Genomic DNA, 23741 nt, shown 5'->3' on the forward strand with positions numbered 1-23741 from the left:
TTCTTGAAGTTGTACTATATGGGAGCTACATGAAAACCTGCAAGTGTGTGCACTTACTTGGCAGATAGACAGCATAAAGACCCGCAGTGGGAATAAAATATGGTTCTGTGATCACGTCAAAGGCAAAAAACATGTCTACCGGCCCAAAAGACACAGATGTTCGAGACAAAAATGACAAGAATGATGAATGGCTCCATCTTAAAATTCACCGGAGTTACGAGAAACCCTTTTCAAGTCTACTATTCAAAAAGTTCTTCTTTCTGACTCCTTACAACTATAAAAGAGAGAAAAATAACTCATGAATGCCCAGCACTGTCATCCTAGAATCACCATAATCTAAAGAACATTTTCTCTATTACAACAAAGTACTACAACTCACCTTCCTCAGAGGTAGTCACAAAAAGTGGACCTCAATACAATTGTGAAATACAATTTAAAATAAAATGTTCTATTTTAATATATTCTAAAATGTAATTTATTACTGTGATGCAAAGCTGAATTTTCAGCAACTATTACTTTGATCTTCAGTGTCACATTATTCTTCAGAAATCTTTCTAATATCCTGAAATGCTGCTGAAGAAAAATAATTCTTCTTATTATCAGTGTTTAAAAAGATCATTGTGCAGCCATAGAAAGAGTTGGGGCAACCATGATCATTTGTTTCAGGCTTCGGTATGTCCTTCAAATTTAAATGTAATGTCTATTTTGCCCATTTTTATTATCTGCTGGCACAGATAGTAAGTCAAATTGTTTAGAATATTAGCACATTCCTTTACACAGGCTACACGATTCGTGGTATTATTTGTCTCTAGCACAAATAGCAAAGTTTAATTCTTATCAAGAGGAGTTTGTTCAAAAGGTTTTTGTGCTAAAACACCAAAAAAATGAGTGAATTCACCAATTTTTCTCTTTTTGCTTGGGTCTATATAGTTGAAGGATTGACTGGCAGATGAGGAATACAAGTGTGTGTGTGTTAGCAGGGTACAGTGGTTCGATTTAGTTCATTTCAGTGGCCCTTGTGACCTCAAAGTGCTGTCAGCAGTTTTAGGGTTCAACGTTGACAGACAGACACACAGAAACACACATAATTGAACACACAGCTCAATCTGAACAGACCCTACACAAAACAACACCTCCAGGAATGGATTTGGAGCAACTCTTTCTCCTTTGCTGTCTTGACCATGTCAATCCAGTCAGACCTGCACAAATGTATGTGTTTGACAGAAAGCACCTGCAATGCCTCTAATGCCCCAAGAACATGGAATAATTTCTGTCTCTCTTGCCCTTTCAAGTTAAAAGAGCATACTTGTAAACTACCAAGCAAGCACTTCAGCGAATAATACTGAACGCAGTACAACATGCAATAATTTCAGGCGATCTATTTAAATCACCCACTAGTCCACTGCAAACAGACAACAGCTGAATAAAGAAGATTTACACACAATTTTTTAAATGATATTAGCACTGTGATGTTTGCGTGTCCTCCGAGCAAATAATGGGCTTTACCGTCCTGAGATCAAAGTACATTTTTATGATCAGTTAAAGAGCCGTCTTTCTTTCAACTGGCTCTTTTATTTGACTGTAAACCCACAGAAGTACAGCTTTAGCTGATTTGAAAAACGCTTGGTGAATATTCATCATCATTCATTATTATGACAGAAAAGAAGTCATCTGAATAATGATGACTTGAGAAAAAGACTTAGAAAACAGTAATTCTTCAGTGTCAATTCTATTCATAGTCTAATAAAATAAACATTTAAACAATGCAAAGACAGATTGCAAAGATGGATGGAAGGGAGGAAGGAAAGGAGGAGGAGGATGGATAGGCAGATGAAGGATAGGTGGATGGACAGAATAACAGAAAGAAAAAAGGAGTATGGAGGAGGAATGAAGGAATGAAGGAAAATAGAATACAATGTTGGATGGATGGATGGATGGATGCTACACATCCATCCATCCATAGAGTGATAAAAGAAGAAAGAATAAATAATGTATGGACAGATATACTAATAAAGGATGGATGGATGGACATATGGATGGATGGAGTTACAAAGGTAGGAAGAATGATAAATGGATGCACAGAATGAAGACAGATGGAAGGAAGAAAGTAAGAAAGTAAGAATGGATGGATGGATGGATGGATGGGGTTAAAAAGAGAGGATGAATGAAAAATGGATACACAGAGTGAAGACATGGAAGGAAGGAAGGAAGGAAGGAAGGATGGCTGGAAGCATGGAAAGATGAATGGATGGAGTGATGAGGGATGGAAGGATGGATACTTGGCATCCATCCTTTATCACTCCATCCATCCATCCATCTGTAGAGTGATAATGGAAGAGTAGGGCCTAAATACAGATGAAAGCATAATGTGATAAAGTTGGATGGATAAAGTGAGTGATAAAGGATAGATGGACGTATGGATGGATGGAATTATAGAAGTACAAAGAATGATAAATGGATGCATGGACTGAAGATGGATGGAAGTAAAAGGGAGGATGGAAGGAAGTATGGATGGATGGATGGATGCCACTTATCTATCCATCCATAGAGAGATAAAGGAAGAATAAATGGATGAATACATGAAGTGATAAAGTAAAGATGGATGGATGGATAAAGGAAGAATGGATGATAGATAGATAGATAGATAGATAGATAGATAGATAGATAGATAGATAGATAGATAGATAGATAGATAGATAGATAGATAGATAGATAGATAGATAGATAGATAGATAGATAGATAGATAGATAGATAGATAGATAAATGGGGGAAGGATGGATAGATGGATGATGTTGTGATAAAGGAAGGAAGAAAAGGAATAAAGAAAGACTGTCCCTAAAATAAGTTTTTGTTTGACCTTGTGTGAAAGTTGCAGAAACAAACTCCAGCAGCTCTTAATATACAGTATGACAACAAATAAAGATTCAGTATTAAATATTGAATTCCTCTGCCTAAATACATGAGACTCCTGAAAATAGAAACACAAGCGTAAGAGCAGATTGCTGCGGTCTTCACTGGTCCCTGCTAATGTGAGACCAGGAGGAGCATCTCATTTCCCTCTGGATCGTAAAGAGGAGACTTTTAAACAACAAACAAATTGTACATTCAAGGTCGCACACTTCATTTCTGGGTTCATTTGAGCTACTGTGCTCCTCCAAACCTTGTCTACACCAACGGCAGAGTGTGTTTATGCCTGTGTGTGTCTGTTGATCGGAGTTGTGATGCCTCATTAAGCAGTAAGTTCTGGTAGGGGTGGGCACAAGGCCTCGTCCTCCTGAATTCAGCAGCAGCATCCAGCAGTTTTTCCAGCCATTACCTCCTCAAGCATTAGACCCACACATTAACATACAAGAGCTTTTTATGACAAACCATTCCCCCACGTCGAGCATGTGTGTTTGTAAAGAATGGCCAGTAACGCAGCAGGACACCCCAATGCCACCCACTGTCTGATGGGCGGAAGCGATTTGCTCCATTTGCACCTGTGAGCAGGTAATAAATGAGGAGGTTTGCAAAGAGCTTTTACCCACAAGGACAAAGACAATTTCACCCTGAGAGAGGAGAGGCTGAGTTTACCTTGCACTACTACACACACATACACGTATGAACCAGCTGCGTTGCACCATATGGAAAATAATGGCCTCCAAGTATGTGTGTATGCCAGTGAAAAAAGTGTGTGTGTAGCCACGGCCATTAAACCTTACATGGCTGTTTTTAGGGTCCACAAGGTGCCACTTTAAGTGCTACCTTCTGCCACTTACAGAGAAATATATATTTGTTTTAGCGAAATAGTTTATCAAGAATATAATATAATATCTTTAAAATTTATAATTTATTTTTATCCTGTGCTTGTGCATTTAAAAAGAAAAATTATTTAAAATAATGTGCATTTATATAAAATAATATATGTTATTTAATATAATTAGTTAAATTCCAGAGAGAGAGAGAGAAATTATGTAAATGATGACAACATTTTTGGTTGGGTGAACTATAACTTTAATAAATATTTTTTCTTAATTTTATTATTATTACTATGAAAATATTACATCAATTCTTTAATGAAATGATGCTCTAAATAATAAACTAAAAGTAAATAGGTGCCAGTACGTGGTGGTAAATGTCTTAATGTCTTAAATGTCTTAAAGTCATTTATTTATTCGTTTGATTAGTTCAAATGGCTGATTCATTCAGGAGTGAAGTAAAGGGTTCTTTATGAATGGTTCATAGGATCATTAGGCTTGTTCGACTTGAAGCGAATCAAAGTACCGCTCCTTGTGCTTTTGAATCGCTCTTGCTGTACATTGATGTCATTCACCGATCGATCTGTGCAGCGCCACTTCAAAGTCAACGCGTATATCAATGGTTCAATGCACCAAATGGCTCACCAAATTCGTTCAAAGTGTGGATTATTAATAAAATGTTCTATAAGATGATTATCACATTTGCACTCATGTGATTTCAGCCTACAGCTTGTGTGATATTTCTTAACTAATTTCATACAGGGGCATTTTGCCCCATATCTTGAATTTAAGGTATATTCTCTAGGCCCCATCATGCAGTAAGTTGTTGCCCTGCCTCATATAAGTCATCAGACCACTGCATGAAATGGCAGATAATCCAGGTCTGTATGTCAATCATGTTCTTTAACAAAGGTATTAAATGAACAGCTACATGCATTCCTTCCACAATTAAACAGCAATGAAATTTAGTTAATTAGCTATAATAATAATCTAAGACCATTAACATCAACGTATTAACAATTAGCATGTTAATTCTCAGAGAAAATGTGATTAAAAGGCTGATGAAAATATCCCAAACCAGTGACCGCCTTTGAAAGGTACTTCTTTAAAGTGTTCTACAGATTGTATCTTCTTTGACCGCCAGTGTCACTCCTCTCTATTAGCATTCGTCTCCAGCTAATTTAAATGCTAATGTATCCTAGCCTTTTCTCTGCGTGATAAAGCTAACAATCGACACTGGAGGCTTTTTTGTAGCTGAGCTATGAGGCAATTAGCTCGAATAGTATAACCATATACAGCGAGAGGAGTAGAATATTAGAAAAGTGATCTGACTGCCCTGAGAGAAAATGCAGGAAAAAATGTAAGAAGTGAAAGAATGCTAGGGAGGGCGACAGTGAGCGGTCAGAGAATAATTTCATAGTTTGGTGAACTCCTATTGGACTGCCTATGATAAGAGAGAGAGGTCAAAGGTGAATTCTCAAATGGGTTTCACAGTAGAGGAAAAGACTTAAACATTATAAACATGAAGTCAAATATAGGGGGCGAGAGAGAGAGCCATTTCCTACTTGAGATTTCATAACGTAATGCAGCGCAGCTTCATCACAAATATTACACATTATGACAAAGGTCAATACGTCAAAATTTCCAGATAACCTATGCAGAGAATAGAGAAGTGTCCTTTTATAGTTAGGATAGGAGTGCATGATTTCCAAAGATATATAAATAGACAGATAGACATAGATTGACAAAGATATAATGACAGATAAATAGAATAAATTATAAAATGATCAAACAAACAAATGAACAAATGATGATAGATAGAACGATAGAATATAGACAGACAGACTGAACTAATGAACAATAGATAGATACCGTATTTTTCGGACTATAAGTCGCACCTAAGTATAAGTCGCATCAGTCCAAAAATACGTCATGATGAGGAAAAAAATGTATATAAAGTCGCACTGGACTATAAGTCGCATTATTTAGACCCAAGAACAAAGAGAAAACATTACCGTATATAGCCACGAGAGGGCGCTATATGTTTCTTAGTGTAGGCTGAAGGAGCAGTTAGCAGCATAGAGCGCCCTCTCGTGGCTGCAGATGGTAATGTTTTCTCTTAGTTAATTTCTCTTGGTTCATGTCAAATTAATTTTGATAAATAAGTCACACCTGACTATAAGTCGCAGGACCAGCCAAACTATGAAAAAAAGTGTGACTTATAGTCCGGAAAATACGGTAGATAGATACCATCACACAGCATTCAAAGCACAACATATGCTATTCTTTTAAACGGGGCAAAAACAGACAAATCTGAATAAATAACAGGGAAAGTCCATCTGGAAATAACATAAGCACGTGTCTGCATCTGTGCGGGTGTTTCAAAGCATTTCGGCATTTCAAAGAGAAATAACTGTCCTGTAATCATAGCCGTCCTTTGCTCAGTTAGATTGGTGTATTAAATATTCAGAACCGGACAGACTGCATAAAAAGCCAGTGAAGAATTATTCATAATGCAGGTAACACTCACACAGGGGCACCTGGATGAAAGGAAATTTTATTTGTCACTGGTCTTTGTTCATCTCTCATAGCCTGTTGGGCATCCAACCATTAAGTAAGCTTTATTAATTTATTTATTAATTAAAGTTCTTGTTGTCTCACCGTGGTGGGCCAAAGGTGCAGCCTTACGTGTTATTTGCAGCTTAGGGGTCGAGAGAGACAAATCAGACCAGGAGAGAGAGAGACTTAATGAGAACAAATAGGTTGAGAATGCAAATGGTCATTCCCTCATCTGCACTCTGCCACCAGTCACATCTCTCTGCATATTACAGCTTCAGGGCACCCTGGTGGAACCAATGTGTGTGTGGATGTCAGCGAGCTTCGCAAGAGCTCCTCCAATGGTGTTACTCATTACTGAGCAGAGAAACTAGTGCTTGTGACTTTTACGCCAGATGATTTAAACACACACACACAAGAGTGCATGCATACACACACTTTCTGCTGATATTCTAGAAGCAATTAAGCTCTTCTCAGCACTGCTTCCTAACTTGATATCCTCAGTATTACCTGAACTTCTCATCACTGTGGGTCAAACACACACCCCCACACACACACACTTTTGTTTTTCTGTTATGATGGGGATTTTCTTCTCACGTATATTGTTTTATACTGAGCTAAAAATTGTTTATATATCCTATCCTACCCTTAAACCCCATAGTGATTCTTTAAATAAATTAAATGTTAAAAAAAAAAAAAAACTTATATTAAAATATTAAAACTTTAAATGAAATAATATTAAACATGACCAACAGTATGCACTATTTATATTTATTTATTTTTATTTACTTTAATCTTTATATAATTTATTTTACATTTTATTTATATATATATCAAAATAAATATTAAAATTATTAATAATTATGAATAACAACAAAACTACGATTCATAATTTGTCTACATATTCTACAAAAAAATTATAATAATTTTACAAAGAGCTAATAATAATTTGCCCTGTTATCTAGCCGTAAACCCTATAGTAACTTTAACTTGTGTGTATATATATATATATATATATATATATATATATATATATATATATATATATATATATATATATATATATATATGAATTAAAACAATTAAAATACACTTTAAATAAAAATAATTACATATAATTGCAAATTACCAAACGGTATAAAGAGGAGACCTATTATCTTTATTACAAATAATAAAATAAAAACGAAATAAAATTAAAAATAAATAAATATTTAAATAAAACTTACAATTAAATTTGGAGCTATGGACAAAGTCAAAAGGTCATTAGGTCAAAAGGTAAAGTCAATAGAGCTTATAAACAATGTGTTCTGTGGTTGCTATAGGACATTGCTATTTGGTTGCTAGGATATTATGTTTTTCTACAATATTTTGGTCCCTTTTTCCCATTTTTTTTTCCCATGCACACACTGGATGTAACTTCCTGGACAGCACGCAACGTTTGAGGTACCAACCATGCAGGCAGCATGAATGCAGTGAGATGAGTTACTTGGTGAGATTTAATATTTAGGATAGAAGTTTGTTTAAATCACTAACTATGAACAATACTAACAGCACTAATGTTCACACTGGCAAACCCACTAAAAGTGCACAAACTACATAAACACAAAGGACAAACCGCCCTTGCAAAAAGCAGAACAGCAGCATCAGATCCACACGTAGTGCTGGTTCGAGACAAACACCCGTAGGGTCAAGTGTCCAGAGCATTCATCGCAACTCCACACACACACTCACATCAGCGTCCTTGAAACACATGAGCAGTGCAATGAAAAATAAAGAGCAGGTGATCCACTTCTACAGCAGCCTGCTCTTCGGTGGTTCGTCAGCTGGCATCAAGAACATCGGTACCCTGTGGCCAACGGGGCAACGGCAGGACCACTGAGGCAGAACGAAGGTTGTGTGTGTTTTAGAGCATGACGGAGGTCACGGGATGCCAGGCTGATCTGTGTAGGTTATGATCAGTGTCGGCGTGTGTGTGTGGGGTATGTATTTGTATGTTTTCACACTCCAGGGGCCCGAGTTGATCGAGTAAAATGCTTCCAGGGCCAGCGGGGGGAATGGTAGTGTTCCATTAGGAGCTGAGTTGCGGGCACATTTTCCCTGATCTATCATTAGCATGACAGGCAAGACTAATCAAGTGCCGCACATACAAATGAAGATCTCCCCCTGTGGCCCTCTGAAGTCGCTGGGCACGAGAGCACGTGTGCTGGTAAGCATTTCGCACCATGCTGCTGTTGCCTTATCTCGCTGGGCAACTGCATTTCAACTAATGCTAGGAAGGACACATGAAGTCACAGGTAGATAAGTCAAAGCACTTTAGCATAAATAGCTTGAGTTACAGCTGAAGCATGTTATTTCTGCTCCGCTAGCACACAGACTTCAAAACAGACTTCCCAAACATGCCCCAGCTGCCATTGTTCAGCAAACAGGTAGTCCTGGCCTAAATTCACAACACTTCACAAAACACACGACCTAAAAATGTCTCTGCACATTAGGGTAGGATATAATGAAGTAATTACATACAAATACGAACATATCCAATATATATATATATATATATATATATATATATATATATATATATATATATATATATATATATATATATATATTTATTTATATATATATATTTATATATAAACAGTTTATGCACATTCATAAAATTATATATAATTTATATACATACACACACACACACACAATTTAGTCCTAATATAAATTGTTATTTAGATTAGATATTTTTATTTATTATTATTTTTTAAAAAAACTGAATTAAGCAAATCAGGCTGAAATAATTGAACTGTTGAACTAAATAGACCTGATTTATTTGCTTCAGTTTTTGGCTTCAAAAATACCAAGTGTTTTTGTTTTTTTTTACATTAATTTAATTTAATTTAACTTGAATTAAAAAATACATTTAAAAAATTAAATTATTTTATCTGATTATAAGCTTAAGAGTTTAGTCCATAATCAAGTAAAACAAACATTTTTCAACCTTTCAGCCCATACTTACTTATTCTTTCTTCAGGCCAGAACAAATTCTCCTTTAATTTTATGGCAGTGGTTTCAAAAATACTGAATCCACATCCTGCAATATGCTTATAGACAGTAAGCACTGTAAGCGTAAATGCAGCCTAGAGTGCTCGGGTCGTGGGTTTTAGCTGTTAGACTGGCACCATGCAAATGCGTGACTTGCTGGCGTGCAACATGTCATTAGCGTACGAGATCCACTTTCCCTTGTCACACTCGCCGTGCACTGTTGACAGTCTGAGGCTGAAGCCAGGCGACACTTCGAGTAAACTCAATTAGTCTCCCCGCCATTATGACACGCATCAAAAATAAAAGAAAATATTTACATAGCGTCTGCCGTGGACCAATTACACACTGGAAGGTGGGTAAGGGAAGAGTTGCATTAGCATATAATTTGCATGAAGCTTTAACTTGTTTTTAACAGGTGACATTTGGATGCAACTTATACATAACAGAAGGGCAAAAGTGTGAGTTTAGCTGTATTTTTTTCCACAAAAATTTAATTTGTTAATTCTTGCATTCCAAAATTGCATCATAATGCACTACAATTATAGTGGGCATTACAATAGACAAGCAGAAAATCCCAGAGCCTGTTTCTTTACACCTGATCTTATCACTGTCTAGGCGAAACAATCTCATTTTTGTTTTTTTCTTTCTTGGCTAACTCTATCTGTACTTTATGAGACAGACCATTCACCAGGAAGAACGAATGAAGATATATTAAATATAATGGGTTATAGCTTTGTGACAGCCATCCAGCAATATTGCAAAGTACAGCTGACACATCAAACACAGAACTAATAATAAAGCTCTGAGGCTACGATACTGACTCTGCTCATAAAGATAGGACGTTCACACACACACACACACACACACTGTATCTGCAGAAATAGTGTCCTTGATACAATGTTACAATTGCATTAATGAATATAGTGCGGGATCAAGCACACATACAAGGACAACAGACTTTTATAATGTCATTGTGTCATTTATGAGCTGTGAGAGGGATATACGATATAGGTTTTATTAAAGGTTTATATAAAATTCTGTCCAACACTAAATGTCTGCAGAGAGGCCTGCTGTCTTACATTCAAAACCTGTTCAAAACTCACCACCACACTGCTAGAGTGTAGTGAATGGTTGCCAGTGTGTTGCTATGTCTTTGCTAAGATATTCTGATGGTTGTTATGTGGTTGCTTAGATGATTTCAATGCTGTATGTTCATAACTGGCTTTCCTACATTGCTGAATCTGCAGGACTAAAAAAAAAATGTGATGAGAAACAAAAAGAAAAAACTTTTACATACCAATTCTTATGGGAATCAAAAATATACAGCACAACCAGTGTAGTCTGATTCATGAACATGTTACTCTTATGAACCAAACTTTTTAAGTGAAACAAAAAACATACAGTATGACCAAATATAACTTTATCAACAACAACAACAACAAAAATCCTTATAAGCCCAGTTTTGAATGTGAATCATTTCTGATTCACAAACAAATGTCTCGTATGAGATGATTGTTATATAATGAGCTGATTCATACATTACAACAAATTAAATCCACCTCAATGCAAATAACTTATATGCACCAAATCTCTTAAGTGAATCAGAAACAAATACTGCACATCCAGTGTATTCTGATTCACGAGCAAATGAACCATATGAGCCGAATAAAAAAATAATCAAAACACATCATAACTAATGGAGTACTTTTATGCAGGGTTATTCTGGAGAAACTATTAAAAACATGCTTGTTCACTGAAATAAAAGCTGAAATATATTATGTAAAACTTTAAACTAAAAATAGAAATGCTGCCTAATTAAAAGTTTAAGAACTTTAATTTACTAAATAATGAGTACTGAACTAAAATAAATAAATAAATGAAATTGAAAAAAATATTTATATAAAAAAAATGACAAAAGCACTTAACAAATGTAACATTAAAATGAAAACTGAAATTATAAAAATAAAAAAGAATTTCAAATATTAATAAAATAGTACTTAAATATCACTATTCTCTCTTTTGTTCAAAAAGCCCCACAAACTCAGGAGCCCCAGGTTTGAATCTGTAAGATGAATCCAGCCTTAAGGCCCGTTCACACCAAGAACGATAACTATAAAGATAACGATATTAGCGTCCACACCAGCGAACGATATTGTCTGTGTATTCTAAGCAGATGCGCGTCTGCTGCTTTAAATTCTCGAGCTCGTTACAGCAGGATGGATTCTGATTGGCTGGCAATGTTTTTATCGTTCATCAGAAAAAAAAAATCGTTCTGAAAGTGATTCCAACAATATCGTTTCTCTGTGCCTTTATCATTATAGTTGTGGTGTGGACTCTGCTATTCTTTAATATTGAGAATGATTTTTAGAACTATATCTTTATCGTTATCTTCATAGTTATCGTGCTTGGTGTGAATGGGCCTTGTGGGAATAGACTTGTGGGTTTGTACAAAGAGGTTTACATAGCAAGCACCACAAATAATATAGGAAAGAATTATGCTTATATGTCACATGAGGGGTTTAAAAAGATTGATGTTTTCCTCTTTATCCCCTCCCCTCCTTCTCATTCACTTTATATCCTCAGCTTTTTCATATAACATATTTACAGTCCCGATAAAGGAGAGTTAGCCATTATAGCGGCTGGAAGCCTGGCGCGCTAAAGCTTCATCAAATAAACCGCAGGTATGAAAAGACAATAATGATGATAAATCAACTAAAGTCTGGGGGGTATTGACCAGACGCAGGTGCACACGAGGCCTGTGAAAGAAAGAGAAGTGATAGATGATACGGTGGATAGAGACAGAATGCAGGTCTGATGGGGGCAAATTACGACTAATGGTATTTTAGTTTTCTTTCCCACCTGATTCTATTTGTCCATGATTCTATTTCACTGGACAGTATAATTCACCCTCTGTCTTTAATAGACTGCAGGCAGGGCCAAGAGAAACACATGCAATATTACACCTATATATTAGCAGAATGTATTTTAACCTCAAAGAAATTTACACATTTCACTTTATACGCTAAAATCTGGTGTATTTGATTCTATTTTAAGATTTTTTTTTAACTACAAATTGGATCTCTTTTTTTTTTCTTCACAAACACAAGTGGGTTGCTACAGTAACATGTTGCATGACATGTCTTAAAATAAAAAGCAATTAGTGTGCATTAAAAACACAATCAGATAGTAAAAGCTGTTAGAGAGATTTGTGTTATTGCTAGCGAGAAATAGACATGTCTGTTATACTCTAAATGAAACTTAACAATTAAAAAACAAAGAGTGGTGGATAAAAGGGACAATGCATTGGCATGTTTGGTTTTGATGAAACAAAAGACACGATCTCCTGCTAAGTAAACTAACAGCAGAAAAGTTAAAACACTGTCAGGGATACTGCCAATCAACATGACACAATTAAATATTGTATTTGGGGATTTGCAGGGAGCACTGAGGAGAGGGTGAAAACAGCAAAACACCAGCAGCATTCATCATAGTCTGCCATTTTCATGCTGGTAAAGAAAATTAATAGTTTATTTGCAGGCTTTTTAACCAGGCAGTACAAAACAACCCCCTGCAAATACTTTTGAAACCATTTAAAATCACTTTCAAACATACTGCCAAGTCTTTTTTCAATTTTACAAAATCTTTCACATACAACCTACGAAATATAAAAGAGAAAGAAGTGAAAACTAGTGCACCTTCAAAACTCAAGGAGGGACTGAGATATGGATCACTCTCAGTGCTCCTATTAATAGCCCTAACATGTTTGTTGCTTTTAGATTGGGTGCATCGTGATGTAGAGATATAAGGTTCGACTCTTATGTACTCAATGTGTGTATATATATATATATATATATATATATATATATATATATATACATATATATATAGTTCCAATAAATTTCCAAGTTCAACTGAACAAGGACCAGAATTCCATGTAATTCCACCCAATTCCACAAGTGGCCTAACACTCTGCTGTTTCAGGTAATGAGGGGTGCTTTGCTGGATTTAGGACAAAAGTCATCATTTTAATACTTGCCATTAGCGGTGATCAAGGCAAACGTTCTACACAAAGGAGCTCCTGTTGGGTTCTGGCATCTCGCTGTCATGTCGAAAGTGTAACTCCTCCATCATTTTTACGATGGCTTCGGTTTTCACATAATTAATGGCCGTCAGCAGGACGTAAATGTGTGAAGATGAAAGAATGGGAAAACATTCAAATTAACACTGTCACTTTGAACAATGGTGAGCCGGAAAAGACGATTGCATTCGCATTCGCAGGAGATGAAGTAGACACCAGAAAATGAGAAAAGCAGAGCATTTATCTTAAACACAGGCAAAATCGATTTATGAACATCAGAGTACACCTTGAAAAAAACACAATGCATCTGAAAGTCACATATTTTGCTGACATTTTTTATATTCATTTTAATATGATTATGTACAGATTCATGATTAAATAAGAATTCGGGGGGGGGGGGGGCAGAGTATGACACAGTATGATCTATGGATACATAATATTTAATGAGGGTTTGAGCTAAAAAGCACAATTCTTAATTCCTAATTCATTCACATACTAGTTAATAACTTTTTTTTTTTTTTACTTTTTCTTTTCCAATAATTATAATAATAATAAATCACAGGGATCCATTTACTCAAAAAGAAAGAAATCATGAAGTGAGTCTTGAATGATCTCTCTTAGTCATAGCCAATAGAGCATCATCTTTACTAGATTTACAAAAAAAAATGCAATGCACTGTTGATGCAAAAAAAAAAAAAAAACATTAAAGATTTTTTTCAAGACATTAAATAAAAAAATGCTACCCCTATAAACGTTAATTTTGAGAGGAAAAACTGCCTAAATTAGTGGGTTGTATTGGCCCTTTTTAAAATTCTTTAAAATCACCCGATAAATATCGGTGGCCAATACATATTGGCGGCTGATACATCCGTGAAACCCTAATATATGAAAACATTTTATATTGCACTCACCATACAAATCATTGCATGCATAATTTGCACTTAAAAAGTATGCAAAAAGTTACACTTTCTACCTCGTGGCTCTTTATTATCTAGTTTTTTGTTAACAATACATTTCAAACACTGCAAAAGAGTGTGCACCACTTTCTTTTTCTCATTTAAACCCTTTTACTATAGCCTCCCCACATCCTCTTACACATGGCTCTAGAAGATGACCTTTTCACAACGTCCAAATAATGCACCAAAGCGTGAATCCACTCCTGCAAATCGCCATTAACCACACCAATTAAAAGCATTTTTAATCTTCCACTGGGGAACAAAGCCTCCCTCTCGAATAGCCAAAAGTATGTGTTGGATGTCCACAACAGCCCTTAAAGGTTAATGGTGTCTCTGGAGAAGAAAATGTAAGGAGAATGAATGTGTGTGGGGTCTTGTTACTCGTCTCTCCCTTCCCTTGACTTCTGACAGAGCCCTGACATAAGAGCCGCCCAGTTCATTATGTTTGGGTCACTGCGCTCTGCAAATATTCCTGCCTTTTCTATCTTCCTCATCTTTTTGGTCTTGTACTCACTATACTGTTTATACACGGAATTAAAGTCAACATGAACCAGCAGTCAGAGCTTCTGTAATGTGACATATCTTTGAGTGAAGTAGGTTACTATATTAGGAAACAATATGTAGCAAAAAGTGATTATTTTGATAAAGGTTTAAGAAGGTAAGTTCTTGTAAATATGGCACTTTTTCTCATTACATTTGCCTACACATTTCTTTCTGTGGATCAACTGCGTGGTCTGGATGGCTAAGGTTTTTCACTGATGATCTTTTTTATTAGATTGACAGGATTATTATTACAAACAACTAGTAGGTTAATGAAAAAGTAAAAAACTGTGCCAACTATGGTATTGCCAAGTACTCGGATTTAGTGCTCTGCATTTAACCCATAGAAGTGCACACACAAAGCAGTGGGCAGCCATTTTGCTCCAGCACCCAGGGAGAAATTGGGAGTTCAGTGACTTGCTCAAGGACACTTCAGCCATCAGTATTGAGGATGGAAGAGAGTTCATTCACTCCCCCCACCTACAATTCCTGCCAGAACTGAGACTCGAACCTGCGACGTTTGGGTTACAAGTCCGACTCTGTGATGAGTTTGATTAGTATGTTTGTCTAAAGATTTTTACACATCAATTCACATATATATATATATATATATATGTGTGTGTGTGTGTGTGTGTGTGTGTGTGTGTGTGCGTGTGTGTGTGTGTGTGCATTTTAAATGCATTTTTAACAAAAATAAATAAATACAATAAAATAAACACTCAAACAACTAACACACTCAAAAGACAAAAGTTGCAGAGATCTTCACTAGTCAGCTACTAAACTGGGGGATAAAGCCTCGTTCAAAGTGATAAATGAAGAAACAGCTGGATTTTGTATAATTACCACATAAAGAAATGAACAGCCGGACCAAAATGGGGTCCTTAAACACCTTTCCAATGTTATTCAAATTAAGATTCACTTGCAACCACATGCAATCTGTCTTCATAATAACGAATTTAATTATCAATTAATCAGATCTACTCACAATCAAGACACTCTCCATCTCAATCCAATTAGACTGAATTTATTGATGGATTCATTGATGGAAATAACTGTGTACGTGTGCGTGTACACATCTGTGCAGGTTTCTTTGAGTTTGTTCCTCTCCATGAGAAAACTGTAGAGTAAACAGGAGGACAGGATATTTCTCAGTGCCAGCCATATGATGTTTGCTCAGCTCTCCAGATCTGCACCGTCTGAATCATTCTGCCAACCCCTTTCTCTTTCTCTCTCTCATCCACCTCTTGAATAACCCTCTGCCAGAAAACCTTAGCCTCATCCTCTTTATCTCAACCCCTCCATCCCTCATTCCCTCTCTGAGGAACATCTACGCCCGATTCAATTCAATCCTGCTTACAAACAGTGAGTTTCTGCTGTGATCAAGTCCTCCTGGGAAGTTTGTACTTACAAGCTCAGAACTCATAAATGCATTGTGCATTTTTCCTTTTTCCAATACTGACAAAGAAAGCTTTTTAGCACTACTCCAACAAAACAGGGAGCAAAGGATGCTCATAAGATTTGTAATTGATGGATTATCTGTGCATTTCATGCTGCTGTTGAGAATGATGGTAAATTCAGTTTGGTCACACAAGTCTAATGCCTCATAAACTGGCTAAATGACTAGTGGCAAGCTTTATTGCTGTTCTTCGTCAGCAGTACAACACACAGAACGCGTGCAAACTATATTATACCATAAATATTGACAATTATATTCAATGACAATTTCTTTCCACCCTCATTATTTAATTGACACACTGTAAACACAGATGCAAAACAGAAACATTTGATTTTATGACTTGATTCAACATATAAATACGATCACATGGACTTGAATGCAGCATGACAGCCCTGCTAGAAGCGCACTTTTTGCACTTACATTTATAAAACAAATAGTTCCAGTCCTGAATGCTGATTGGTTGATATAATATTCCATGAATTCTAAAAACCCAATGTGGTAACAACTGTGGCAAAATGTAATTGGAAGGGAAAGGATAGTAATATATTTGCTTAACAAAATAATATTTTAATGAAACTGTTTTACTTTTATTAGCAATTAAACACTCAGGGCCTTGCTGTATTTTAAATGTACACTTTGAAGGCACCTCTATATGTGTATATCCACAATACTACACATTATCATGTACTTAATTGCATAATTATTAATTTAAACAATTCGAGCTGTGACAAGACATCAGTTACAGCAGATCTTTCTAGGCTCACTGACTACATAATATGGTGAAAGAACTATTATTGCAGTTATTAAAATTATTATTATTAACAATACCCTTTCTATTAATCACTCTGTGCCTAATGACACCTCTTAACTTTAGTGATAATTATAAAGCATATTTTGATTTCTTTCCTGTATCTCTCCCTCCTCTCTTTTTTGCTTTGGTTTAAGTGGGAATCTTTTAGCATGCTTTCTTTGAGACTCTTACAGCCGTGAACAGAAATCCATCCCCTGCTTGTTCTCAGGACAGAAAGGTGTAAGGTGTCACATTCAAATGTGTCCCTCGCTGTTTTTTTGCCCAAAGCTCTTTATTGCTCTATTGATTCTGAGAGTGTTACGATGACAGCGATGAACAGAAACTGACAGTGATTTGATGGGGTGTCAAATGCGCCTGTGTCTCTTTAATGATGCTGTAATTGAGCCTCACATGCTATGGCAACAAAACAGCTCAATCTACAACCCACACAGAGGTGGATAAAAAGAACAACAGGCCAGATAGTTAATTCCATCCAAAAGTATTTTAAGCAAGTGCCGTAATCTATAAAATGTTGATCAGATGCGAAGTGGTTCACATTTCAAAACACCTCATATCAGTGAACACTTCACATTGTGTCTTAATGCACAATGCAACTATATAAAACATGATGTTCTCTCTCTCTCTCTCTCTCTCTCTCTCTCTCTCTCTCTCTCTCTCTCTCTCTCTCTCTCTCTCTCTCTCTCTCTTGTTAGGATTTTTTCTCTCATTACAATTTCCTCACTCTTCCTCTCTTCTCTGTCTCTCTTTGACATTGTCTCTTTTTTCCTCCCACAGGAGCAGTCTCTCTTTCGACCTCTCTCTCTCTTTCTTTCTCTTCTTAAACTCTCATGAATCTTTCAGAGAGAATGTCTGTAAATCCGGCCTTGCACACACAGTAGAAAAAAAGATAATTACTTTTTATCACACATTAAATCCCCTGACACCCTGGACATCAGAGAGGGTCCTTCTGCCCATCCTGAATGAGCATGACCCTGCTAGAGTGCTGACTGAAGGGGAATGGATGTTTGTGCCCTGGAGAAATGGATGAAAGAAGAGTGGAAGATCTCGCTTTTATGTTCCCTCTCAGCATATGACTAGATCAGAGTCACATGCCTAATTAATTTAACGTCAATGACATTATACAAAAACCTGAAAAAGAGTCTGCATTTAAAAAAAAAAAAGACAAAATCTCACTGGATTATTACAATTAATAGCAAAAATGTTTGGAAATGTAAACTGACACACTACAGCAAAAGATAGAAATAACTGACTTAAAAACTATTTTGTGTTGGTGAAAATACTAGTGGCCTAAGACTTTTGCACAGTACTGTATGTATGTATTAGGGGTGTAACGGTACGCAGAAATCACGGTTCGGTACGTTCCTTCGGTTTTAAAGTCACAGTTCAGTTCATTTTCGGTACAGTAAGGGAAAGAAAAGCAAACATTAAACTGCAAGTTGTTTATTACTATAAACTTTTTTTTTTACAATTTGTTTACACTTTTTTAAAACACTTTTTAATAAAATATATATAAAATAAAAAAAGAATAAGAAATAAGAAATAAAATACTGCTGCAAAGTTCTCCACTAAATAAAATACTCTTAGTCTCAAACCAATATCATATAATAAAATATAATGAAAAATATAAATAACTATGATTACAGTGCAGCATTACCAATCCCTCAGATTTCGTTCTTGCGTTGGACCGATCGGTATTAAGAGCAAACGTCTGTTTAAATGCCGACGGGAGCTGCATTTGAATTACGGTCATTTTTTCCTAGTTGTAGTGATGTTCACACTTGCGTGATAGCTTCTGTAAACTTTAGAATCAGCTGCAGGGCGGGATTTGCGCTGAACGCGGAGACTTCCACCACTTAATATGTTCGTGTGGAAACACAAAAATGTACCAATGCTCCACACACAAAATATTACATTCGGTCATTCGGTACACACGTGCACCGTGCCAAAAGCCCTGTACCGAAACTGTCCGGTACCAATACACGTATCGTTACACCCCTAGTATGTATGTATGTATCTATATATATAGATACACACACACACATATAATAAAGTAATATGGAATATTAAATCATTCACTTTCACTGTATGAGAAAGCAACTTTGTTTTCTGCAAAAAAGTATTTCACTGGGCAAAATGTGGTTTGAACAACATCATAGATGAAGAGGGTAGACTTCTCCTTTTCGGGTGAACTACCACTTTAAATACCGACTAAGTGTGGCTCCGGATAACTCCTCAGCTATTAAATATGGCTGCTCCACAGGTTTTTGCTCTCTGTACAGTACAAGGAGGAAACGTCTCATTTATAGTGGACTTGGCCCGCACTCCAGTATTGAGCTGTCATTTAGTCAGCCAAATAGAATAAGTGGGGAGGATTAAACCAGCACAGTCATGCAGATAACACCTCTGACAGTCTTCCTTTCTCTCTCGCTCTCACTCGAATACTAAACAGGCCGCTGAGTGACAGCTTGTCAGAGGGCAAGAGTGGAGCGCTGAAACCCGGCAACCCAAGAGCAGGCCGATAACAAGCAGGTCAAAGAAAACAATTACGGCCCTGGCGCTTTCTAATGGACACACGGGAAATAATCATGTTCCTGTGTGTGTGTGTGTGTGTGTGTGTGTGTGTGTGTGAAATCCATTATGTCCCGACAGCCCTTGCAAAGTCATTTGTTGGTCCTCTCAGGTGTCTCATTTTTTCGTCCACTTCAAGTGTTGTTTTGCCCCCTTTCCCTCCTCGCTCTTTTCTGTCCATCTCTCAGTTGCGTCTCTCAGCGTTTCATTTCTCCCTGATTTCTCGCATTGTTATTCCACCCCCTCAGACAGGCTCTCCATCTCGGTCTAGAGCAGCAATCACAACAAAACAGGGAGCCGTCACAGTAAGGCAACTCGTTTTGTTTCCACACAAGTTGCGATGGAGTGAGGTTTTCAGACTCGCCTGCTCATTTATCCCTGGCAGCCTCGGCAAGAATTCAACCACTCTGCTACTCTCAATGAAGTTAAAACTCTTTCCTTTTAAGTTTTGTTCGCCATTCCTTCCCACTTTTATTCAGGGTTTTTTTTTTTACTACTTTTTACTCTTGTTTGACTCAGAGAGAGATGGGGTTACAGCACGGGGCAGCCATTAGACATGGGTGAAGTGTCTCATTCAAGGGCTCAGACAAAGTGGTTGGAGAAGGAATGAGCTTTCTGTTCATTATAAGGAGCTTTTACCCACTGGACCGTGCGTTCAAGGCTTATCTCTGCCATTTCTAATGTGTGTAAATCAGAGTGTTGGCAAACATTCACAAAGATCACACATTGCGGAAGTACAAGACAGCATTGGTGTAGAAATAAATGTGCATCGTAAGCACAAGTTAATTCAACTGTTAAGACAAATCTTGTCAAATGCAACAACAGCAGTAAACACTCAAAGAAACACTTCAGCAAGACATAGTAAAGGGAAAGATGAACAGAAAATATTAGAAAAGATGAGACATTGTGCAAAAAAAGGAATATATGAATTCTTAAATGCCTCATGCTCAAGGACATGGAAATTAATCTAGAAGCCATAAGAAACACACACTGGGTGAACTGGATTATCCAGTAGTCTGGCAGGTTCTGGATCAGCTATTAGTCTGGCAGTGTGCAGATGATAAGAGACTTCACTGAGCTGCTATGAGTAGCTGTCAGAGAGCAGGAGACAGACAGAGACAAATCTGCAGCTCCCTCAGGGTATATGATCTCTCGTTAGTTTTAATTAATCATTCTTATTAATAACAGACATCTCCTCGCAACCTCAATGAAATAAAAAATTCTGACAGGCAAATTTTAAAAAATTATGCGTCTGAGTAAGATAAACTAACTTGGCCCTGCAATAAATTATAATGCTGCTGCTAAAACAGACAGGGCCTGGGGACAAATTTACATGGGTGAGGAACATAGAGGGCCCTCTTCATCACAGGACCCCAGAAATCTTTTGGATGTTTTTTTTTTTTTTTTTATAAAACTGGATTACAACAACCTAATATAATTACAGACTACATTATAGAAAGAAAGCTCAATTCTGAAACCAGCTTATGTTATCATTAACAAAATGTGGCAAAAAGTACAATCGTAATACGAAGATATATTTTTAAGTACATTTAAAAACTAAGGTAATGCCATGGTACTTGAATGTAATGTTAAGCCATGAAAGACATAACAGAAGTCCTGTGAAATTATCTTGGTTTTAATAGTCAAGGCCCAGAAGTAAATTAGCTAATTCTATTTTAATATGTGTCCATTGTTGTTGTCTGTTGACTAACTTTATTGTCTGAGTGTTAGTCCTTTAACACATAGACCTCAAGCCAAAAGCTGAAATGCACAAACAACACATTTATTAAACAATAAATGGGAGATCATTTATAAACCTAATTAAAAAAGAGCATAATTAAACATTTATGCTTAATAAACTGCTTAATAAACTATTGATTAAAATATTTTTGTCAACACCTGTTTCCATCCAACTTACTACATTTCTGCCATTGTTCTTAATTAGAAGAGTTCTCAAAGATTCAGCTCAATTTTCTACATCAGTAATTCAATTCAAAGTGAACAAATGGAAGAAACGTATCACTTTATTTAAATTTAAGGCATCAATTAAGTTTTAACGTACAAGACTTTTTCTTCTAGAATTTCTTGGTTTTGTTTAAACATTTAAACAGCTATTTAACAGCAGAAAAATAATTGCCTTTGCTAATCTTTCAGATAAATTAAAAATGGACAGTTCTATGTTTTTTCTTACAGGCTATAAGTTCTTCCAAACACGTGAAAACTTGCTTGGTTCGTTTCAGAAATCCTCTTTATCAATTAGCAGTAAGTCTATCATTATTGTTCTAATTCAGCTTTTATGTGTTGTATTTGAATGCCTCGAGTTATTTACGACAAAGAAAATATGCTTATAAAAAATAGTTATAATATGCTAAACAACAGAAATGGATAAATATTTCCTATTCTCTGCACAATTATTCAGCGACCCACGATTCAAGCGTTGATGCCGTGGTACATGGTTTGGATGTGCCCAGAGCGCCACCCTCCGGCGGAGCGATGAACTGCAGCTATTTCACAGCGGCACGGACACGGTGACCGATTCCCTCACTTGATACGAGACTATTTTAAGATCTAATCGCCGTTCTCAAAAGTTCCCCAAACCGATCGTTTACAGACGCAAAAAAATATCAAATTAATTATCGCAGTCACAAAGAACAAACAGCTGTTTTTATTATGAGCGCACTATGTAGGCTGTGTATTAGGCTATTGACTGAGTAAACTTTTTTAAAATCCAGTCTGAGACGTCATTTATAAATATACAGCTTGAACATACAATAGCATTAACACATAGTAATTTAAAATATAATAAACGTAATGTAATGTAATACAAAACAATACTTTTAAAGAGGACAACAGTCATCTTTCAGGATAAAAATAAGATAGAAAGAACTGAGGTAAATAACGGCAACATACAGATCCGTCATTAAAAGGTAACGTTAGGCTATGATTTGCCTATAAAAAGTCATAATATTAAACGATGAATAAAGCAACAACATACCTTCTGGAATTCGTATTCATCTAACATTAACGTTATAGCATAGTTAACATCTCCCCTCAGGACATCGTTATTAATAAACAAGACACAATTATTAAAGTTTCATCCCGTCTTGGGTTACGGCATCCAAAGCTCGTCAACCTCCGCAAAGTGGCCAAAAAGAAACAGAGCAGAATGCAAACTTGCCTGGAAAGAACTCTCCAAATGTGAGCTGAAGATGAAAAACAAGCAGCAGAACGGAGAAGTAGTTCCTTTGGTCCATTCTCGCGGTCATTACTTCACATACTCGCTGTCCGTCCGCGCGCGAGAGAACTGACGGTTTCCCGGCATCAGTGATGTAGCGCGCGCGACTCGAGCCGTCAGTCGACAGCTGTCTGACTCTTGGCTCTCTGTACTGCTACGACAAGGGTGTGTGGGGAGGAGAGTGGGTGCGAATGAACGAAGAGAGGGTTCCAATATCCCCCAGGTCCCTAGACCTGCCTGCCAGAAATACTGTGGTGAAGTGATGGTTTAAACACTACCGCGTGCGCTGGAGACGCTCTTCTCGTGCACCTCGCGATAGGGTGCGCACTTGCGCGGTGCCTAAAAGTAATTCAACACCCCGAGCAATGAGTGAGAGAGGTTCCAGACCACTCTAGTTTCATTGTTTTCCACGGTGTTACATACAGAGGCCCCGAAAAAGTATTTGGACACTTAAGACACACTTAAAAATGTATGAATGCTGTGGTGTTAAATAAAATATCAAACCAAGTATTTCAAATATAGTACAAGAACATTTATCATTTCACCAACACAAGTTTTATTTATTAAATATAGGCCTATACATTATATGGAAAATTTGTTGGTGGAACATACCAAGTTAAAATGCTGTAACCATGTCTAAGATGACCAAAAGTGTACAATAATGCCATTAATGGTACTATAATTGTATGTAACCATGACTCTTTTATATTCTGAATAAAATGCATGTACAATGTTTAGATAGATAGATAGATAGATAGATAGATAGA

General features: G+C 36.6%; 1 protein-coding gene across 11 annotated transcripts in view; it reads right to left on the reverse strand.

Moving 5' to 3' along the window:
* Positions 1–23295, reverse strand: part of ptprt (protein tyrosine phosphatase receptor type T) — a 224380-nt gene extending 201085 nt beyond the window's left edge. For all 11 annotated transcript variants that reach the window (XM_026265953.1, XM_026265954.1, XM_026265942.1 and 8 more), the window contains exon 1: positions 22918–23295. In XM_026265953.1, coding sequence (XP_026121738.1) covers positions 22918–23005 — 88 coding nt within the window. In that variant the 5' untranslated portion in view covers positions 23006–23295. The remainder of the gene's footprint in view (positions 1–22917) is intronic.
* Positions 23296–23741: the final 446 nt, after the last annotated feature.

Source organism: Carassius auratus, chromosome 6 (assembly GCF_003368295.1).
Source record: "Carassius auratus strain Wakin chromosome 6, ASM336829v1, whole genome shotgun sequence".
In the NCBI taxonomy this organism is placed as follows: domain Eukaryota; kingdom Metazoa; phylum Chordata; class Actinopteri; order Cypriniformes; family Cyprinidae; genus Carassius; species Carassius auratus.